The sequence below is a fragment of the Peromyscus eremicus genome, chromosome 3 (genome assembly GCF_949786415.1).
Source record: "Peromyscus eremicus chromosome 3, PerEre_H2_v1, whole genome shotgun sequence".
Taxonomy (NCBI): domain Eukaryota; kingdom Metazoa; phylum Chordata; class Mammalia; order Rodentia; family Cricetidae; genus Peromyscus; species Peromyscus eremicus.
Genome location: NC_081418.1, coordinates 35,187,020 through 35,209,262, shown reverse-complemented (window position 1 = coordinate 35,209,262; position 22,243 = coordinate 35,187,020). Strand labels below are relative to the sequence as shown.

At 39.2% G+C, this 22,243-nt stretch overlaps 1 protein-coding gene across 5 annotated transcripts in view; it reads left to right on the top strand.

The window, feature by feature from the left end:
- Cadps2 (calcium dependent secretion activator 2) overlaps positions 1–22,243 on the top strand; it is a 540,468-nt gene that overhangs the window by 434,838 nt on the left and 83,387 nt on the right. For all 5 annotated transcript variants that reach the window (XM_059257429.1, XM_059257428.1, XM_059257427.1 and 2 more), the window contains 2 exons: positions 1,928–2,031; positions 14,194–14,350. In XM_059257429.1, the coding sequence (XP_059113412.1) occupies positions 1,928–2,031; positions 14,194–14,350 (261 nt within the window). The remainder of the gene's footprint in view (positions 1–1,927; positions 2,032–14,193; positions 14,351–22,243) is intronic.

Here is a 22,243-nt window from a genome sequence, read left to right as displayed (position 1 = left end):
GAAAGTCAATGAAAGGAACATTTCTTTGGGAAACAAAGCATGGTGGCCTGTGTCTAAAATCCCAGCGCATGAGACAGTAAAGCAAGAAGATTCTGAGTTTGAGGCCAGCCTAGGCCACGCAGGCATTCCATGTCATTCTGGGCTATTTAACAAGAGCCCATCTCAAAATGCAAAGACATTCGTTATAATTGCCGTTCTGATATGCTTACTTTGTTTTCTCTACTTCCAATAGATGAGAACATCTCATTGTTGACAGGCTGATATTCCTAAGGAATCACTGTGCTCTTGGTTACTGTCAGAGATGAGCAATGCCTCTCCATCATAGGAGAACTTCGGGTGTGAACCCTATGCACTTCATGCCATGTCTGACTGACTTATAAGCATAATATAAGTTTAATGAGCAAGCACCCTCCAGAAGGCATGTCGCACTGCATTGCTATCTGCCCTTTAAATTAAGACAAGAAAACGTTAAGAATCTCTTCCTAATTTAAAGCTGAGATTTGGGGAGAAGTTGAAAGCAAAGATTTATTTTTGGAAAACAGTAGATACTGAAGTGGGAGGAAGAGAGGAACTTCATTCTTCTAAAAAAATTTAACTTCTTTACAGCCTCCCTTACACAGACATGTGCCACCAGGCTTTACTTCTCAATGGAACAGAGTTCCATGAATGGAAGGCAGAGTTGCTTCTTGTTGATTTTCTTTGGGTTAGTTTGAGTACATTCCCCATAAACTCATGTACAAGCACCTTGATCTCCAGAGTAGTGGGGAACTTTTAAGGTGTGACACCTAGAAGGAAGTGACTGGACCATGGGACCACCACTCTTAGAGAGGTTAATGCTGTCCTCTCAGATACGGTTTTTCAGAGTTTGCTCTCGAAAGAATGGGTTGTTGCACAGTACAATGACCTCACATACATGGTCCTTTGTGCTTACGGCCATTTTCCTTTCTGGTCCCCTACCATGTTGTAATATGCTAAGAGAACAAACAGATGGAGCCACCCTAACTTGGACTTTCAGCTGCCCAAACTGAACAAAATAAAACTCTCTTATTTTATAAAGCGCCCAGTGTCGTGTATTCTGTTATAGCAACACAAACTGGCCTGAGGCAGGCTTGTCTTAAATGTTCCTAGTGAAAGCTGTTCTTCATATGGTTGTGAGACAGTTGTGTCACGTAAGGCACCTATCATTTCTGCCAGTTTGTTGTGTCTTTGAAATAAGCTGTTTTGCCTTCTCTTCTACTGAACTTCCGGTAGCTGCACTTAACCTTATGTGTTCTGTCCCTTTACACCAATTTAGCTTAAGGCTAAAGGAACCTTCAGATTCAAAGAAGGCTTCTGCCCTTCCCTAACCTGCTGCCCCTACAGGTGGAAGTGGGCTGAGATGGCAGCAGGCACACAGGGGAGAAAATCAGTTAACTGCAGACTGTCAGAGTTGTTTTCAGTGACTTTGTTACTTCTTGGGTTTAAAACCAACATGCACTGAGAATTCAGATAACAACAATAAACCTGGGGTTTGCTAATGCCGGGAATGACTCATCTGGCGAGAACTGCATTGTATTAATAATACAATGCAGACAGAAGGAAAAGACTGTGCTATCTGCTCTCTTTGTGTTTCTGACCTTGAGCAGAATTGTAACTTGTTTGTTGCAGAAGTTGAGCATCTAATGTGCTGTTGCACCTGTTAGTTCTTGTACACTAAAAGGCAAAGCACTTGCAGATCTGTGATTGCTTTGTGGGTGAAATATTTTCTGCAATCTGGTGAACCGGCTTTTTAAAGACAATGTATTCAATTGTGTTCCTTGTATCGCTGATCTCTCAAAAGTGTGCTTCCTTATGCTGTTTCAATACTCCAGTCATTATTACATCTTAGAACATGTCTGGCTTTGTATTTTCAAGGTAACATTATGATTTTTTTTTTTTTTAAATACAGAGACCATGAACCAGGCTACTCCTGCCAGGAAGCTGGAAGAGGTTCTTCATCTCGCAGAGCTCTGCATAGAAGTCCTACAACAGAATGAGGAGCATCATGCTGAGGTGATGACTTGTAACCAGAGCATGAAGTTCTTCCAAGGGCTTTGCCATAGTGGGGGCAGAACTGAAAAGGTAGCCCGACTGGAGTCTCAGTATGCATCTGGCCAAATGTACACATTTCCTGGAAATGTGACTCCTGTATGTTACAGCGTGTGTGTGTGTGTGTGTGTGTGTGTGTGTGTGTGTGTGTGTGTGTGATATTCTGTATCTGTTTTTGACAACAATCACATAATAAGGACATGGGAAAGCTTGGGAGACCTGTCCCCAAGATACATAAGCAGTAGTTGGCAGAGCTGGACACACCCATCTTGGGATGCCAACCAGTTGCTTTCTTGTCCCTGTGACATCATCATTTTATTTGAAAATGTGGGCTAGTGAGCATTAAATGGGAAACTTGTGATAAGCTGTACAATCGAAAAGTTACAATTCACAATTGTGTGACTGCTGACTAATCGTCCCTCTCACACCCAACTTTCTGTATGTTTTCACTAAGTCTTTGTTTTGTTGTTGCTTCTACTCCTGTTTGCCAAGCTTGGAAGGAGCTCGGGCCCTTCAATGTGTCACTCAGTGCTCTGCCCCTGAGCCCCATTGCCAGCCAATGTTTTAAAAGTTTTAATTGCAGATTACCATTTCCTACAGACCTGGAATGTTCTCACACCATCCTGCTTATTCTAAAGACTTAAATTTCTCTTTCTTATAGTTATGAGTTTATATACAAAAGCAATTTCTTGGTTTTGAGTTAAATGGAAAAATATGCAGAATTAAATAAATACAATAAACTTTGGTGTCCTGACAGTGCTTTTGTTTTTGAGGAAGCAGATGTAATAAGCCAAAAGAAAACAGACCAAATAAGTACGAATTTATAGAATATTTCCGTTTAATGAAATCTAGTTTTCAAAAAATATGAGAAACTACAGGGTCTGTATTTTAAACAAATTCTTGGAAAAGAGTGTTCGTGGAGCCTTACTACAGGCAACTAAGATTTATTGTATCTGCTTATAAATATGATCATTCAAAACATCTGCTTTTAGCTCACACTGTGGAATCTAGTTTTTAGCTTGCATCTGTCATGTGTGAACTTGTTATGGATATTTTATTTTAAACTGAAGAAACAGCTGCTTCAATAATTTGAAATGAATTCCCAGGAGGATGTTTTCTGGGCTAGCATCACTGCCATGCTACAAAGAAAATGATCATATGATAAAATATAGGTATGTTTTGTCGTCTTTGTCTTGTTCTGAAAGAGATTATCATCAGAGTCTGAGGCATTTCTAAATTGTTTTTAATCTGAACAAATATTCTATTTCAGTATGTGTGCCAGCTAATACAGCTAATATTCCCATACATTTTATGGAAATGAAAATGTAATGTTTTTAATATAGCCAGCGTGGCTACTAAAAATGCTTATGAAAGTATGATGGATCGAGTGCAGTTTAAATATAGATGCTATTTGTTTTTTAATCCATAACGTACAGTTGACTTCACTGAAACACTCACAGTACAGAAGCATCACTTTGCTCTGTGCTGCAATGAAATAGGAATTATTCTGGTGACTTCTTTGTGTATACTGTGTAACAAGGTGGCATTTCTCTGTTCTGCTTATGCTCCAAATTCTTGGAATCCCACAGGGAAGAGAGGTGAGTAAAACTGTTTCCTCTTTTTCCAGCATAAGACACCCTCTCAATGTGTCTGTGAAGCAGGACCCATTCTGATGGTTGTCCCTGTAAAAGTCAACTTGGCCTTTCCTTGGAGTGCAAGACTCTCCTCTGAGTGGGCTAGCCTTTGCTACACTGTTAGGTGACCATGTTTACTTAATAATCACATGCATAATTAATGCCTTACAGCCTAAGCAAAACACGATGCAAGAAATTTGGAAAGCTTGGCTTTTTGTTTTCCCTTTCATTGATTTTGTTTTAAATCCTTTTTTCCTCTTTTATATTGGATCTTCCCTCTGAGCAGTACTAGAGAAAGAATTGGTCTGATTGCAAAGTCATTCCCAGAGTGCGTTGGTGGACGGCACTCTCCACTGAGATTCATTTTGCAGGATTCTCAGGCCAGGTTCTTTACTCTGAACTATGCCTAGCTCCCTCTGCACTTCAGCTCCTCTGGAGGTTAATGCGTTTGCCTCAAGGCAACCTTCAGGTGGCTCTGGTTCCCACTCTTCTTTCCACTCTGCCTCTCTCTACAGTGCAGTCCACTCAACAGGACTAAGTGGCCATTTCTGTCATCCCACAATCCCTCAGTTAGGCAGGTGTTCAGACACTCAGCTCCTTGTCAGGAACTTCCTCTTAAGGCAGTCCCTCCTCCTCTGGAGGCCTCTTGACCTCTCAGGCTGTTCTTTAAGATACCTTCCTTCCTCCCCAGAAAGATTATTTTAGCTCTTTTCCAACAAAATCTTTAAAGACTTTCTCCACATTTCAGGGAGCATACTATGTCACACCAGAGATTTCAGACAAATGGATAGAGCAGTTAAGTTCTTCATCCAAAAGCCATTCCCTTTGACAGAACTAGAAAGTCCAGTAGCCTCCTGGAGAAGTCACTAAATCTAATCAGCTACATGTGCATGCAGATGTGCACATGTGTGTACAGACCGGAGTTTGACCTCAGGTGTCTATCTTCCTCAATCATCCCCCAACTTAGTCTCTGAGACAAGGTCTCTCACTGAACCTAGAGCTCACAAATTTAGGCTAGGCTGGCTGACCAGCAAGGTGCAGTGAGCTACATATTTCTACTTCCCTGTTGCCCTTGGCTCTTTACATGGATGCTAACAATCCAAACTTAGGAGCACTAAGCTGTGAGCCCTGAGCTCCACCGCCTGGAGGCAACCTCCAAGCACCACCTGCCTGGTGAGTTATTCTAAGGTGTGTGGACTGGGTGCCCAGGTATCTGGCCAAGAGTATGGGGTGCTCTTCTGTGGTGAGAACTCTAGAAAGGGCTAGCAATGGGAGGTGGATGTGGGAGCCTAGGATTGTGGAGCCCAAGGCCAATTTACTCAAAGGTGCCAAGCTGGGGTTCAAATGGAGGCGCTTTCAAGTATTTCTCCCTCCATACCCCTTTTCTAGCCCAGGCCAACCCAGAGACCCAGACTCCTCCACCTCACCTGCCCCTTTGTCTCTTTTTCAGGCCAGTACTAAACTGCTTTAATGACTGTAACTTAGTATGTTTTGAATTCAAGCAGTATAATACCTCATGCTTTGTCCTTTTTGTTTTCAATTGCTTTGGATACTTGGAGTTTTTTGTGGTTCCATATGAATTTTAGCAATTTTTTCATAATTTGATGAAAAAGTCATAGGCATTCTGAGAGTGATGGCATTAAATATGTATCTAGCTTTGGGTTATATGAGCATTTTAACATTGTTTCTCCCAATATGTGAATGTCCCAATATGTGAATGTGGAATATCTTTCCAGTTATGTCCTCTCCTTTTGCTATCATTGATGTTTCCATTTTCACTAATTTATTATTTATTCTTATATATTTAATTTTTAAACTTATAAGAATAAAGGTAACATTTTAATATGGCATATTCTGAAGTGTCTTCACCTTTCTTTTTATTATTTCAATATTTATGTCTATATTGAAAAATGATTATAAAATTCTATATCAGAAGAACTGAATTAGTTTCAAACTCCAATTAGTTTGACAATAGTGCAGATGTCATCTTTTTTTTTTTTTTGAGACAGGGTTTCTCTGTGTAGCTTTGTGCCTTTCCTGGAACTCACTCTGTAGCTCAAGCTGGCCTTGAACTCACAGAGATCCACCTGCCTCTGCCTCCCGAGTGCTGGGATTAAAGGCATGTGCCACCACTGCCCGGCCAGATGTCATCATATAGTATTATGGTCCATTCTACTGGCCCCTTCTAGAATATGGCCTTCTATATTGTTCTTTGTAATTTATGTATGCATATTGTGGGGCCAAGAGATACACTAGCTACTGAATTGTCCCCAGAGCTTTTATAGCCATTCACAAATTATAGCGTTTTAGACTAATCTTGTCCTGTGAAATAAAACAAGCACGCCAAAGCCAAGCTTTCTGTTTTTGCTCAATGTAGAGCAGTCCTCCATTTTTGTTTAAATTATGTAGTATGTATTCCAGTGGGAAAAGCAATCAAAAAGCCCCAGACCTCGGATAAATTAGAAAATATATAAATAAATCATGTTATGATAAATGTTTATGGCAAGAAAAATCAAAGGACAGTAGCAGTGTCATGATATGCAAAGTAGATGTTGGACGGATGGATGGATGGATGGATGGATGGATGAATGGATGGATGGATGAGGGACAGCCAGTGTGCCTTGTATAGTTACTTAAGAAAACTATATCATTGTTTTCCTACTTACTAGCTCTTATAAAATAAGAATAATTATACCATCTGCTCAAAAGAGCAATTTAGGAGATTAGCTAAGATAACATTATAAAACTTTTAGAACAGTACTTGGCACTCAAAACCTTTTAAATTGTTATTGGACATTTCTTCTCATTTTAACTTATTTGTTTTTAAGACAGGATCTGACTGTCCTCAAACTCCAATTCTCCTGCTTTCAGCCACTCCAGTGATGGGTTACAGGAATGCACCACCATGTGTAGCTTGAACATTATTTTTAAAGCACATTGACTCATTATCTGTATGTGAATTTCAATGTATTTTTGCAATTACTTACAATAACATTCACTTACATTTGTACAGAAAAAATTTCCATGTTGATTTATTTTCACAATAACCTAGAGGTTAAGAGAAGATATTATTATCAATTTACAGACTAAGAAGTGGAAATCCAGGCAGAAAAGGGGTGTGCTTCTGATTACTCAAGTTTTGCCTTTAAGTTCAGAAGCTCGATGCTTTACAGCATTCATGCTTACCTGCCTCCGTTCTCAACTACTTTGAGTAAAACTGACAAAGCTTTCAACCTGTCACATATAGTTATCATTCAAGACTTATTTATATTTTCCTCTTAAGCATATTGGTAAACTATTGCCTTCTACCCCTGTCAAATCACTTACACTAAGTCACGACTTAACATCGGAGACAAGACAGATTTAGCATTGCTGTAATGACATTCCATAGGTGCCCTCTAATAGGTGCTTTTCTGAGAAAGGTTTCTCCTGCCCCCAAGGAGACTGTGATGCTGTTGAACCCCTGCCACCTCATGAAATGGAACTCCAGGGAGGAAACAGTCCAAGTACAATCCTCCACTTCCTCCAGTCCAGGTTAGAGTAGCTGCCTCTAGTGGGATGGCAAGAAAAAGGAGGGACAGGTAATGGGATTGATTGTGTGTTCTAACTCTTAAGTTTTGCTTAGATCTTCAGACAGTGGTTGGGGGCCTTGAGAGATGGCTCAGTGGTTTAAAGCACTTCCTGCTCCTCTAGAGAACCAAAGTTCAATTCCCAGCACCTATGTTAGGTAACTCACAATAGACTATAAGTCCAGTTATAGGGGATCTGACGCCCTCTTCTGGTTTTCATGGGCACCCACATATACCACAAGTGTGGTATACATTCACCAAGACATATGCATATACATAAAATTAATTAATAATTAATTAATTAATTAAAAGACTGCTTACTACTTTCTTAAATTATTGCTAAGATATTCACATCTTGACTTACAGTCACAGGATGAACTTCATCAAAAGTACAATTTGAAACATAAATAATACTTCTTCTGCAGAACAAAATGAAGCTTATAGTTGATAGCAAAATCATATGGCTTCTTTAAAAAGTTATATTCTCTTATTTTGCATTCCCAGCCTGTCTCTGTCTTCCAAGTTAGCTCACTTTATGAGCTTTAGGAATTTGTCTGATAGTCCTGAAACAATGCTTAGCTAACACGCTTGTTAGGTTCTTAATTTTAGCTTCTGTGAAGGAATTGGCTGTGAGTAGGAAGTGAGATTTTTACAAGCGTCTTATCTTCACAGGACTGAATTCTGACTAGCATTCCTACCCTGCTCTGCTCAGTGAGGAGTCTCAGATTCTACTTTACTTTGTCACCACTGTAACTTCAAAGGGCAGGAAGAAGAAGTATAAAATAAAACAATGCATACTATTATCACATGTCATTTGTTTGCTATTTGTTATTATCATTAGGTTATCATATTATTAGATTTTTATATATTGTTATAGATACCTGTTCTGACATGTATTTCAGCAAAACGTATTCAGAAATAACCATTGCATGTGACATTATGCTCAGTTTATGGAGTCTAACATTCCTGAACAAGTTCCGTATTTGTACATTTATCACAGTATTGAGGAAAACATTAAAATGTCTATAACTCTTAAGTCTGTTTATGCTACATTTTCTGGTTTAATTCAGCTTTTGTTTCTACTTACTTTGTGGTAATTAGTTATGTGGTAACCTTTAACATATTATTCTTCTAACATCTATGATTATAAGTCCATATTTAAAATCATGTTTTAGAATTTTACAATTCATTCTTTTAGTTTTGTCATTTATCTTCTCCTCATAAAACCTACTACATCCTTAAATACAGTTCAAAAGTAAGGGGGTACATCTCGGGCTTATCATCATCACCGTTATTATTATCTCAACCAGGTTTCCCCTCCCTCCTCCCAGTTCCACTTCTCTGTTTCCCTTCAGAAAAGAGCAGGCTTCCCAGGGATACCAACCAAACACAGCACAACAAGTTACAGTAAGACTAGGCACAAACCCTCATGTCAAGACTGCACAGGGCAACCGAATAGGAGGAAAAGAGTCCTAAAAGCAGGCAAAAGAGTCAGAAACACCCCCGACTCTCACTGTTAGGAGTCTCACAAGAACACCAAGCTGCACAACCATAACATATATGCAGAGAACTGGCCCAGACCCATGCACGCTCTGCGATTGTCACATTAGCCTCCGTGAGCCCTTACAAGCCCTGCTTAGTTGATTCTGTGGGCTGTGTTCTCATGGTGTCCTTGTCTCATCTGGCTTCTTCATTCCTTCCTCCCCTTCTTCCCTGGGGTCCCCCCAAGTTCTGTCTTATGTTTGTCTGTGAGTCTCTGCATCTGCTTCCATCAGTTACTGGATGAAGCCTCTCTGAGGACTGCCTAGGCACCAATCTATGAGTATAGCAAAATATCATTAGGAATCACTTCATGGACTTTGTTTTTGCCAGATGTATTTGGTTCTATCCTGGGTCTCTGGGCTACCAAGCCTCCAGTTCCTGGCCTTCCAGGCAGTGTTGGGCATGGGCTCCCTCTCAAGGCATGGCCCTCAAGTTGGACCAGTCATTGGTTGGCCACTCCCACAAGTTCTGTGCCACTTTTACTCCAGCACATCTTGCAGACAGGACTAGTTGTAGGTTGAAGGTTTTGTGGCTGGGTGGGTGTTCCAGTCCCACCAATGGAAACCTTTCCTAGTTACAGAAGATGTCTGGCTCAGGTTCCGAATCCCACATTGTTAAGAGTCTTCCCTAGGGTCACCCTAGAAGATTCCAGGGAGTTTCCACTGCACTAGATTTCACATCACCACCCCCAAATAGCCACCAATTTCAACCATCTCTCCCCATATACTCTCCCTTCACCCCTAACCTGATTCCTCCTGTTCCTATCCCCACCCAGCCCCAGTACACCTGCAAAATCTATTCTGTTTCCCCTTCCCAGGGAGATCCATGCATCTCACCTTGAGCCCTCCTTATTACCTAACCTCTCTGGGTCTGTAGACTGTAACATGATTATCCTTTACTGAACAGCTAATATTCAATTATAAGTAAGTACATACCATATTTGTCTTTGTCAGTCTGGGTTACCTCAGTCAGGATGACTCATTTTTATTTTTTATTTAACATTTTTTTTTTCATTTATTTTACATACCGACGACAGTTTCCTCTCCCTCCTCTCCTCCCATCCCCTTCTCCCAACTCCTGATGACAATTAGGGTAGTCACCAGTCTGATTACAGGGGAAAGCCAATTCAGGCACCTTCTCCACTATTGCTAGGAGTCTTAGCTTTGGTCATCCTTGTAGATTCCTGGAGTTTCCCTGGCAGCAGTTTTCTCCTTAACCCGGAAATGCTTCCCCTTCAAGATATCTCTTCCCTTACTTTCCCCCTCCCTCCAGCCTCCAACCCACCTCCTGCCCCAACCTGATCCTTCAAGTTCCCATTTCCCCACCCCCACCCCTGTCCCCAGTTTACCCAGGAGATCTCGTCCATTTCCCCTTCCCAGGGAAATCCATGCATTCGTCTTCTGATATATTCTTCAATTTCCTTCTTTAAAGACTTCAAGTTTTTGTCATACAAATATTTTTACTTGCTTGGTTACAGTTACCCCAAGATAGTTTATATTATCTGTGGCTATTGTGAAGGGTGTTGTTTCCCTGATTTCTTTCTTGGCCCATTTGTTATTTATATATCAGAGGGCTACTGATTATTTTTTAGTTAATCTTGTATCCAGACACTTTGCTGAAGGTGTTTATCAGCTGTAAGAGTTCCCTAGTAGAATTTTTGGGGTCACTTTTGTGTGCAATCATATCATCTACAAATAATGATACTTTGACTTCTTTCTTTTCAGGTTGTATCCCCTTGATCTCCTTTGTCTTACTGTTCTAGCTAGAACTTCAAGTATTATCCTGAATAGATTTGGAGAGAATGGACAGCCTTGTCTTGTTCCTGATTTTAGTGGAATTACTTTGAGTTTCTCTCCATTTAATTTAATGTTATCTATAGGTTTGCTGTAAGTTGTATTTATTATGTTTAAGTATATTCCTTGTATTCCTGGTCTCTCCAAGACTTTTATCATGAAGGGGTGTTGGGTTTTGTCCAATGCTTTTTCAACACCTAATGAGATGATCATGTGTTTCTTTTCTTTCAGTTTGATTATATGGTGGATTACATAGACATATTTTCATATGTTGAACCATCCCTACATCTCTGAGATCATGGTGGATGATCTTTTTAGTTCATTCTTGGATTCAATTTGCAAATACTTTATTGAGTAGTTTTGAATCAATGTTAATGAGGGAAATTGGTCTGTAATTCTCTTTCTTTGTTGAATCTGTGTGGTTTCAGTATCAAGGTGACTGGCCTCATGAAATGAATTTGGCAATGTTCCTTCTGTTTCTATTTTGTGGAGTGATTTGAGCAGTATTGGGGTTATCCCTTTTTTGAAAATCTGGTAGAATTTTGCACTAAAACTGTCTGGCTTTGGGCTTTTTTTTTTTTTTTTTTTTTTTTTTTTGGTTGGGAGACTTAGTGACTGCTTCTATTTTCTTAGGGGTTATAATTCTGTTTAAATTGTTTGCCTGATCTTGACTTAACTTTGGTAAGTGGTATCTATTAAAATTCTCCATTTCTTTTAGGTTTTCCAATTTTGTGGAGTATAGGTTTTTCAAGTATGACCTAGTTCTTTGGATTTCCTTGGTGTGTGTTGGTATGTCCCCCTTTTCATTCCTCATTTTTTTTTGTTGTTGTTAATTTGGATATTTTGTCTCCATCTTTTAGATAGTTTGGATAAGGGTTTGTCTATCTTGTTGATTTTCTCAAAGAACCAGCTCTTTGTTTCATTGATTCTTTGTATCGTTCTCTTTGTTTCTAATTTATTGATTTTAGCCCTGACTTTGATTATTTCCTGCCATCTCTTCCTCTTGCATTTACTTGCTTCTTTTGTTCTAGAGCTCTCAGGTGTGCTGTTAAGTTGCTAGTATGAGATCTCTCCAATTTCTTTATGGAGACACTTAGTGCTGTGAACTTTCCTCTTAGCACCACTTCCATTGTGTCCTGTAAGTTTGGGTTTGCTGTGCATTCATTTTCATTGACTTCTAGGAAGTCTTTAGTTTCTGTCTCATTTCTGCCTTTACCCGGTAGTCATTCAGTAGAGAGGTGTTCGGTTTCTCTGAGTTTGCAACATTGCTGTTGTTTCTGTTGTTGAAATCCAGCTTTGGTCGATGTTGGTCTCATAGGATGTAGAAGGTCATTTCAGTTTTCTTATACCTGTTGAGACTTCCTCTGTGGCCAAATATGTGGTCAGTTTTGGGGTCTGTGAGGTGCTGAGAAGAAGGTATACTCTTTTCTGTTTGAGTGACATGTTCTGTAGATATCTTTTAGGTCCGTTTGGTTCATAACATTTGTTAGCTCCAGTATTTTTCTGTTTAGTTTATGTCTGGATAACCTGTCTGTTGGTGAGAGTTGGATATGGACGTCTCCCATTATCAATGTATGAGAGTCAATGTGTGATTTAAGCCTTAGTAATCTTTCTTCTACAAACATTGGTGCCCTTGTGTAAACTTTGGTCGAGCAGGGGATCTCCACCAAGTTGGGGTCTGAGACATGGTGATGAGGAGGGGAGGGGACATTGAGGATAGTAGAGGGACTGGAGGAGGTGCAAGGGCAAGCAACCTGTCTGGAGTTCTGGTGGCTGCTGTGATCTCTAGTCCAGCAGGGAGTCTCCTCTTGATTTCGCCTACCTGTTCTGGATGGTGTGGCCTGTGCATGAACCAGATTTAAATATTTTTTATTAATAGTTTGAACAGGGAGAATGGTAAAAAATGTATCACAGATATTTTCATATTTTACATTGGTTGAAAGATTATGACAGTAGGCTGGGAGATGGCTCTGTGGGAAAAGTACTTGCTTATGTAAGCATGAGGACCTGAAAGCCGCACAAATGTCTGGCAAGTTGGCAGCCTACCTGCAATCCCAGTGCTTAGAAAGCAGAGACGGGGTCCTGAGAGCAAGCTCACTGGTTATACTGGCCAGCCATATAGGGGAACTCTGGGTTCAAGTGGGAGACCCTGCCTCAATATGTGTGAGGGAGAGTGATCAGAGAAGACCCCTGGCCTACACATGCACAACCACACACATGCATGTACACCACACACAAAGGAAAAATATTTTGATACTACCTAACATTCAATAGAAAAATGAAGGCAAGACCTAAAAGACAACATGTAAAAAGATGACTTTAAAATTCCATAAGTGCATGAAAACTTAAGATTGTTTGTAATTATAGATAAGCAAAGTAAAACAAAACTGAGAACAGAGGCATCCCCATTATTTTCAAGAACCGTCTAAAAGCAAAACATTATTTTCTTCTCCTAAGGAAGCATAAATTTATAAAGTGATCATTTTCATTACCAGTCCTGGCCAGTACAGAATGAAAACAGACCAGACCTGAGCTATCTTTACCAGTGATTAGACTCTGAGAAGCAGACATGTAATCACCTGGGACAATCACTGTATTCCATGAGGTAAAGCTACTAGGTCTCAGGGGAACTGTCCAGGGGGCCTCGTTCACACTGATAATCCAGATGTCCTCTCTAGGACAGGAAGATTCAGATGTGGAACAGAGAGGTCACAATGTGTTAAGGCTCCAAGACACCCTTTAATCCCTTCATATTTAGAAGAACATCCTAAGGAACTCTCCTTGCTCACTTTTCATCACTGTGACCAGAATACCCGACAGGAACAGTATAAGAGAAGAAGGATCTATCTGGGTTCCTGGTTTCAGATAACTCTGTCATAGCAGGAAGGCATGGAAAGCACAGCAGGTCAAATCAGGAAGCAGACAGAACGATTCCAGCCAGTTCCTACCTTCTAAAGTTTCTAGAACCTTCCAAAATAGTGCCATCAACTTGGTAATAAGCCCCCAACACACACCTTTTGAAGAGATACTTCATCTCCAAACCATAATAAAACAGTCAATATTTTAGTTGAGGATTTATTTGTAAAGATCTTTCCACACTGTCCTTGGGAATCTCAAAAATTGGGAGAAATTTTTTTAAGGGATTAATGGTTTCAAAAGGCAATATGGTCTCATAGTAGAAAACCATGCTTTTTTTAAAGGAAATTATCATACGATATGATGCCAAATATGTTAGTATTTCTATTCATAGCAAAGGAAATATTAGAAACATTCACAGTAGTTGTGCAAAAATTTTTTATATATGAGGAAATTTTCTATCTTTTTGTTTTATAAGTTTTCCTATAGTTTAATTTATGTCTTGTTTCCAGAGAAATAAATGTCTTTTTTCTCTTTCATTTATCAATGGCAAATTTATTCATCTATATGTGATCCCTATAAAATGTCTTATCTTAAAAAATATTACATTTCATTTATTATACTCCTTTTTTGTGAAACAGAGGCATGTTGTACGTATTTTCAGGGCCATAGGATTTGCACATGTTTCTAACAAGTCATCGATTTCTCCTTTACTTCTCTGTTCTCTTGCAGGCATTTGCCTGGTGGCCAGACTTATTGGCTGAGCATGCTGAGAAGTTTTGGGCTTTATTCACAGTAGATATGGATACTGCATTGGAGGCCCAACCTCAAGACTCCTGGGATAGCTTTCCTCTTTTCCAGCTGCTTAATAATTTCCTCAGAAATGACAGTGAGTACTTGCATTTCTCTTTCTATATGAAATGGCAAGGGATGGGTACACATCATCTGTAAGTATGTATGTACATAGTCCAAGTTTGACATCAATAAGAGTCAGCGTGGGTAACCAGGGTGCTTATTGAGCTTGCCTGAGTCTCTCATGCTGGAGTCTAAGGGAGATGACACCTCCCATCATTCACTGAACTTCAGAAAAACTGCTCTCTAGAATAGACATCTTTCTAATTGTACCTTGAGGATCAGAAAACCTATAAAGTCTAGCATTGACTGAGTACTTGGGATTGCATCCGTCTCTGAGAGATGTTCTAGGTGTCAGGATTCCCTTTTAACATGCACTATGACTGAGATGTTTTCCTGAGAGTGAATTTATCTCCTCAGATGATTGTAAAATATTGCTATGTGTATGACTTGTTCATTCATATTTAGAAATCAAAGAGAAAGTAGGGGTCCTCTATTGAGACTGTTTCCCAGTATAATACCTTTCATCATTATTCTAGCAGGTGATCTAGAACCAGTGCAAACCTGGTTTTTATTAAAATAGTAGCATATAGATTCCTGAACCTTTCCTATGATAGACTTTTCCATTTTCTCTAGACTCAGTTCAGTCACCAGTAGCTGCTCTTACACTCTGTGTGGGGGTGAGGTCGCTAATTCCCTACTCAGTACAGTTCTTGCTGATACGCACCATACTGGACTCTGCCGCCTAGAGTCCAGTCATGACTGTCCTTGATCCTACAGAAATCTTCTTTCTATTATCACAGATCATTTAAGTCTTCCTCACACAATAGGCCTTTCACCTGTCTGGGCATACCTCACTCCATTTCTCTGAGTATCTTTGAAGTGTGTTCCTCAGAATTCTGGTCATCATGTCATGTCACCTGAGTCACTCAGACTCCACACTCCTGTTGTCAAAGGCTGGTCTCACTCTGTCCATATTTTCTATACAGTTAGCACTTTCTGTGTCTTCAAATTCCAAGTCATTTTTATTTCTCTCTTTAAAAGGCATTATTGCGTTCTTTCTGTTTTAAAATTAAATCTATGTTTTTATAATTGCAGTTTTAATTTTTTAAATTACTCTTTGGTTTTCTTCATTGTTAGAACCTGATATCTATCTTTATATGGTCCCTCATCCCTTTGAGTCTACTCCTCTCAAATTGAGAAAGAAACTCATGCAGATATGAAAGCATGATGCCGTACACCCCAGGTCCATCCCAGATTTCAGATATCAGCCAGACTGAGAACCCCTATTAGAGTAAGAAAGGCATTGTGTTATATAGTACTTAACAACATAGGCCTCAGTTCCATAGAGTCACATCTCTGCCACTTGATCTTCGACAGTAGTTTAACCTCTCTAGGCTATAAGGTCTTTCTTTACAGAAGGAGAAGGATAATTACACTTACAGGGTCATTGGTGGTGAGGATAAATAGAATGATGACTCACATGTAATAGATGCTAAGTGGATATCATGGATACTGTAGGCTTTATGTCTGTAATTTCAGTTCTGAGTATTTTCGTCATTTCATCCATTCTATTCAGGTTCATTTAATTTCCAAAACGTGTTTATTGTGAAGCCAAAGAACTAAGAGATAATTCCTCCTTCAGATTCAGTCACAATGCCTGTGCTCAGAAGAGCCTAATACATTTAATTGTCCACATGGAATCATTCATTCTGCATGTCAGTCTCAGCCAGCTCAGAAAGGCCGATTCTGTCCCTTTCTACCAGACAGACGGCTCTGGAAGCCTTTCTTTTCTAGGTTGCCTGTCTTCATCCCCATTCTGCTGACAAAATGGAGGTCTGCATTTTTTTAAAAAAAAAAAAACTTTATCTTTTGTGTATAACAATAAGCACATGAATTATGTATTAAGTCGGGAGTAAATAAGTATAGACATCTTTTTAAAAGCGCTTCCTCTATTTGAACAAAATCACAAGAATGATCAGGACTTAGGGATATGGGGAACTGAGTTCAATCTCAACCCCAGCATGAGAAGCCAGGCATGGTGATATTCCCTTGTGATCCCAGTGTTAGAGAGGTAGAAACAGGTGCATCACTGAGGATCACTGACTGGTCAGCCTCAGCATGGGAAGCCAGTCATAGTGATATGCCCTTGTAATCCCAGTGTTAGTGAGGTGGAAATAGGTGCATCATCGAGAATCACTGGCTGGTCAGCCTAGCGTAATCTGCAAAATCCAGACCTGTAAGTAATACTGTCTCAAAGAGCAATATGGACAATTCCTGAGGAAGTACAGTGGAGGTTGTCCCCTGTCTTATACCCATATGTGCACATGAACATGCATATACACAAAAAGAAGTAGCCATATTAATTATCTGTGTTAGTGTATATTCAAAAAGAGTGCTTAGTTAATGTTCACATTCAAACAGTAAAGATGGTAAATCATATAAGTTATACAAAATACTTGGAATTTCATATAGGAAAATAAAATACTTTATAGATTTCTTGAAAATTTTCTTGAATACTCACAAGTACATCAATGTTTTAATATTCTTTTATATTTACTTTTTAGAAATAGTCATGCATTTTCAACGGTAAATTTTTGAACTATCAGAGTGAAAACCACAACATTCTTTTATCTTTATCTTATTTTATATGTATATATGTGTGCCCAGGTATATGTATGTACACCACACGCATGCATGAGCCAGCAGAAGTCAGAAGAGGGCATCAGATCCCCTAGAATTGGAGTTACTTGGAGTTGCAGGCAGTTGTGGGTCCTGAGAACCAAATACGAGTCCTCTGCAAGAACAGTTAGTGCTTTTAACCATTGAACCATCTCTAAAGACCCAAGAGAACCACAAGATTTTAATTTGGGGGGTTCGATTCACAAATATTTAGTTCATGAGGGTTTTATATTCCACTTCTATTTTGTAATGTTTCTTTAACATTAACTACTGTTTAGCACATACGGTGCTATTTTGGGTTATTTTGCTGTGCAGTCATAGATCAAGAGAGAAGCATTTATTAGAGACCTCTTTGGGGCCCTGTCGAAATTGAAGGTGCCTATATCTTGGCTTGGATTTTGCAGTGATTAACAGATTTTAGAAAACATCAATTATTTCTGAGAAAAACAGCTCCTTCATGTAGTGAGGTAAATAAAAAGTTCCCCAGTGCCGTAATTTCCTTTTGGTACTGGGAGATTGGTGCAGCCTGGGGAATTGAAGGAGAAGGAATAATTTTCATCCCAAACTCACAAGTTTTGTTTCAAAAGCAAGGCCACTAAATAATTCTCAGTAGTTACTAAAACACACTTTTTTTTATTATCGCTTTTGATGATAATTAAGACAATTGTAAATAATCATGTGTTTGTTTTATTACATCCCTTCCATAGCAATTTGGGGAAATCTGTTTAAATATTTAGTGTCAACTTAAACTGCCCTCAAATTATCCGTTTTGAAATCTATGGGAAAACATTGTCTTTCCTTTAGTCCCCCTTGAAAGGGAGATTTACATAACGGACATGCTGTTGCAGTTTTTACCATATTGACCCAATTAGAGTTATTGTCCAAATCCCAATTAATTACAACCTAAACTAGCCAGGAACACTAGCAACAGAGAGCTCTGAGTGTTCAGTGTTGGGATGGGAGATAATTTGCTGAATAAATGGTGCTTCCTTATACGATGATTGTGTATGGGGGGAGGTGTGTGCTGCAAAAGGTCTACTGCTAATTACAGGATTTTAAATGATCATGATGCATTACTAATAATTAATCTACATTTGCTTTTCCAAAATTTAAAATGACTAAGATCATTCAATTCAAATGATACCAACTATAACTTATACATGATAGGTGAACAATTTTACTGTCTACATAAGTTATTTGCCACCATTTTGTACTAAAGTCTTTATGCTTGATATTTAAAATGAACTGTTTTACCTTTTGGCCTGTGGAGGGGATCCTATGAAAGGACTCTTGGTTTTCCAGCTGAAGAAACTTAAGGCTGATACAGGCAGGGAGCCTGAGCAGGGGCTTTGCCCACAGGGAATTAGGGATAGAGGTGGGGCTGGGACAAAATCACTTCATCACCAGTTCAGTTTCATTCCGCAGTAACAAAGCATATTCTGGGGGCATTTATACAACAATATTATACTTTTAAGAATTCCTTGAGCTTTTCATTTTAACCTAGAAAATATTTATAGGGCACTGAATTGTGTGGACAGAAGGACAGTAGTGGTTATCAAGTACAGAAAGGGTTAGATAAAGGAATGGGTTATCTTAGCATACATCTTAGGAAGCATCTGTGACAAGATTTCCAGGGGAAATTAGTGGAAAGGGGGAGCAAAGACCTGAAATGCAGTTTCTCTTTCAAGGAGGAAGAATATATTACGTCTGAGATGTGTGTCTTCCCTTGCAGTTAACAGGGATGAGAGCACACTGGAGCTCTGAGAACACTTGGAGATGAAATGGGGTTTTCCTCACGGGGAAAGAGTACCAGCTGCATCACGCTTTTAGCAACTGTCCCCAACCTCCCACCCTCATGGCCTTCACCCACTGATTCCCAGAGCAAGGCTGGTGAGGTAAACAAACTTAGGTTCCGTTCCTGGCCAAAGAAGACTGAGCCTCTGCTTGCCTTCCACGCTGCCTCTGTGCACCCCATCTGCTCCCCCAACTAGAGATGATTAGACAGGCGGTTACTTTAAGAGGTACCGAAGGAAGCACATTGGAAAAAGAGAGATGTATTAGAAGTTGAAGGGAAAACAAATGTTTTCCTAATGAAGCAATTACCATCTAAGTTAGATGATACCTAAATGACTACAAAGGAACGACAAATAGATTCTACCCTGGCATAGTATTTTCCACAATTGTCCCGTGGAGAATAGCTGCAGCCAGTGACCGCTCCTGACAAATGAAAGCCATCTACAAATGACACAGATCAGTTCTTTCAGCACTCCTGAAAGGCGGGCCCTTGCCGAGAGTCACCTTTTAATCTGTGGATATGCTAGCAAGTGGCAAATGACCATTCTATTGGGAACTGATTCCCAAGTGAAAAATACCATGGTGCTTCTTCCTTAATTAACAGCCTTTTCACATTGCTAGCACATTAAAGCCAGCCTGAAGAACACCCGTGCTTATGTAATCAATGTCACAGCGTCTCTGCCTAAAGGAATAATAAATGTTCAGGCTCTGTGCTAAGTGAAAACCTGTTCCCCAAGACTTTCACCTTCATAAAGATGGGCTCATAAAAATCGAAAACGGGAAAAATTGGAATTTGGTCTCATGAGGATAAAAAGGCTAGTGTTAATAATTAACAAGGAGAGTGAAGAGGAGTCAAATTAGCCATAATAGAGCCCAGAGTGACTGGCAAAGTCACCTCTCATTATCAAAAAACTCATTAAGAAATGAAGAGGTGGAAATCCCGCTGGGTTATTCTCACACTTAGGCGGTATCAGAGATTATTTTTCAGATTTCTTTCAAACGAAGAACTGTTAGGTCACCATATTGTATATTAGGTTAATCTTCAAGCTTTGAAATATGAAGGGCTGACACCTGCATGTCATTCCGCCCCCAGTGCTTAAATGAGCTGTGTGTCTGAAATCCACGAAGTGGTGTTTATGGAGTTATCTGTATATACATACACAGGGAACAATGCAGAAAAGACATAAATTCTGCATTATACCCAGGCTGTGTGCCAGCAGTTACAGGGATAGCTTCTCTATGAACGATAGGATGATCACCCAATAGGAAAATGTATTTAATGCTAATCCCTGGAGATGATTGAATTTTAAATTATTCAACAGAACTTGTTCTCCTGAGCAGAATAATGAAAGAGTTATAAAAGCAGCAGACAGTAGCGTTTTCCATCAATGGAATTCCACAGGAAAACTTCACTTTCTATATATGATGTAGACATTTCTAAAACAATTTCAATCTACGTTCACTTTACTTTGGATTTATTTGCTTAAAGGTAACAACCTGTTCTAATATGTGCCTGTGTCCCTCACAGCACACTTACAGAAACATCTATGAATTCTGTTTCTAAACCTCAAAAACCCCAGGCTTGACTAACATTGATCATGCTGCAGCCACACACACTTGCTCCCATTAAGGGAGAAGGTATTGTGAGACGTGATTGCAAATAGCAGAAAGCTGTGGCAGATGGAGTAAAATCAAACTTTCACCTCTGGCTCTGATGTTACATAATCTCACAAAGCCAGCCTGAGAACTGCTAGAGAGTAAGGCATTGTCCTTCTGAGCTTTGGTTAAAATTCATACTGAGTTATGCCTGAATAAAACCCATAAGAAACAAAATGTGTGGACAGTAAGGAATGATTCCTATCTTTAAGAAGCATGAAAACTAGTGACCAGTAGGGACATTTCTGTGCTAGTAACTATAAAATAATAGATGGTTATAAAATATATACAACTCAGAATCTGATCTATTCCCTGAGAGTTTTCATTATAGTTACAAAATTGAATTTGTTATATTGATTGTTTCTATGTATCTGTACAATAGATATATTTACCTTTTTTTTGCACAGAAAGTAAGAAACACTGTAACATCTGAGCTTTCAATTGTCCCCTTTCTGTAGGTATATTATGTACATACATGTATCTGTTTATGTCTTCTAGCAAGTGCAGTAAGAGGAAAGGAAGAATTAAGTATGGTTTTAGGAGCATACTCCGGTAGTTAACGTATAAGTTAAATGTTGACAAACTATATAAAATTACTTTTCAAAATTTTAACTGATTAAGGCTAGCAAAATGGCTCAGTGAGTAAAGGCATTTTCAGCCAAGTCTAATGCCTGAGTTCAGTCTGCAGGACCCACATGGTGGAAGGAGAGAATTGATTCCAACAAGCTGTTCTCTTATTACACACACACACACACACACACACACACACACACACACACACTCCACACAAAAGTAAATAAATGTATTAAAATATAAATGAACGATTAATGAAATCCACTGTGTTTTCTACTTAAATTGAGTGGGAAGCTATCATAACTTTCATTAGAAGGTGTATGCAGGAAATACATTTATCGAGTGTGCATCTAATATGCCAGGCTCTCGGCTGGGTGCACAATGCTACTATCAGCCACAAGTCTCCTCACTTCCCTCCTAGAATCCTGACTCGGGTTTTCTGTGCTGCTTGTCTTTGTTCTGTGCAAATAGAAACTGAAGAACGACTATTAATTTTATATCGTAGTCCACTGTCTAAGTCTTGCTGCATATTGATAGAATTTATATTTCCTTGAATCTTATAGCAAAGTCTGTTGGTTTGTCTTGTGGTTGGTGGTGTTTGTATTCTTTTGCTAGCCACGAATTACACTTTTACTTATAAAATACCTAATTAGAATTTGAGGGAGGATAATCATTCTTACCAGCAATCCACTAGTGCCAACTAATTGGAAGGCAGAACAGCAACATGAAAGTAGATTATATAGTTCAAGAGAGAGCAGCATATGTTTACCCTGAAAACAATGCCTGAACACTTCCATTTGCCTATTCATTTTACCCAGGAATCATTGTCTCAGTAATTTATATTAATTGGATCATAGTTTAAAGTGTGTTGAAATATTACTATTAAAAGCCTATGTCAAGTACTTTTTATTTATTAATTATTGGAGAAGTTCAACCTAATTAGGCCCTCTGCATCCTGAGTTTTGCTTTTATTTAAGCCTTTTGCTTTCTTTCCTGTCATTTTTACTTGTTCTGTAAAACTTCGTCATATCAGGGATGCTCCTTTACTCTCCAGCAAGTTGATATTTGGGTACATGGAATCTTTGGGGAGAAATGGTTGTTTTGGTCAGCCAATTAGGTGCTGAACTTCCACTTACGGTGCTGTGTCCATTTTTCAGATTCCAGGGCAATCCATTGCACTCCTGCATCTGGAGTACAATGTCAGAAATAATCTTGACTCTGGCGG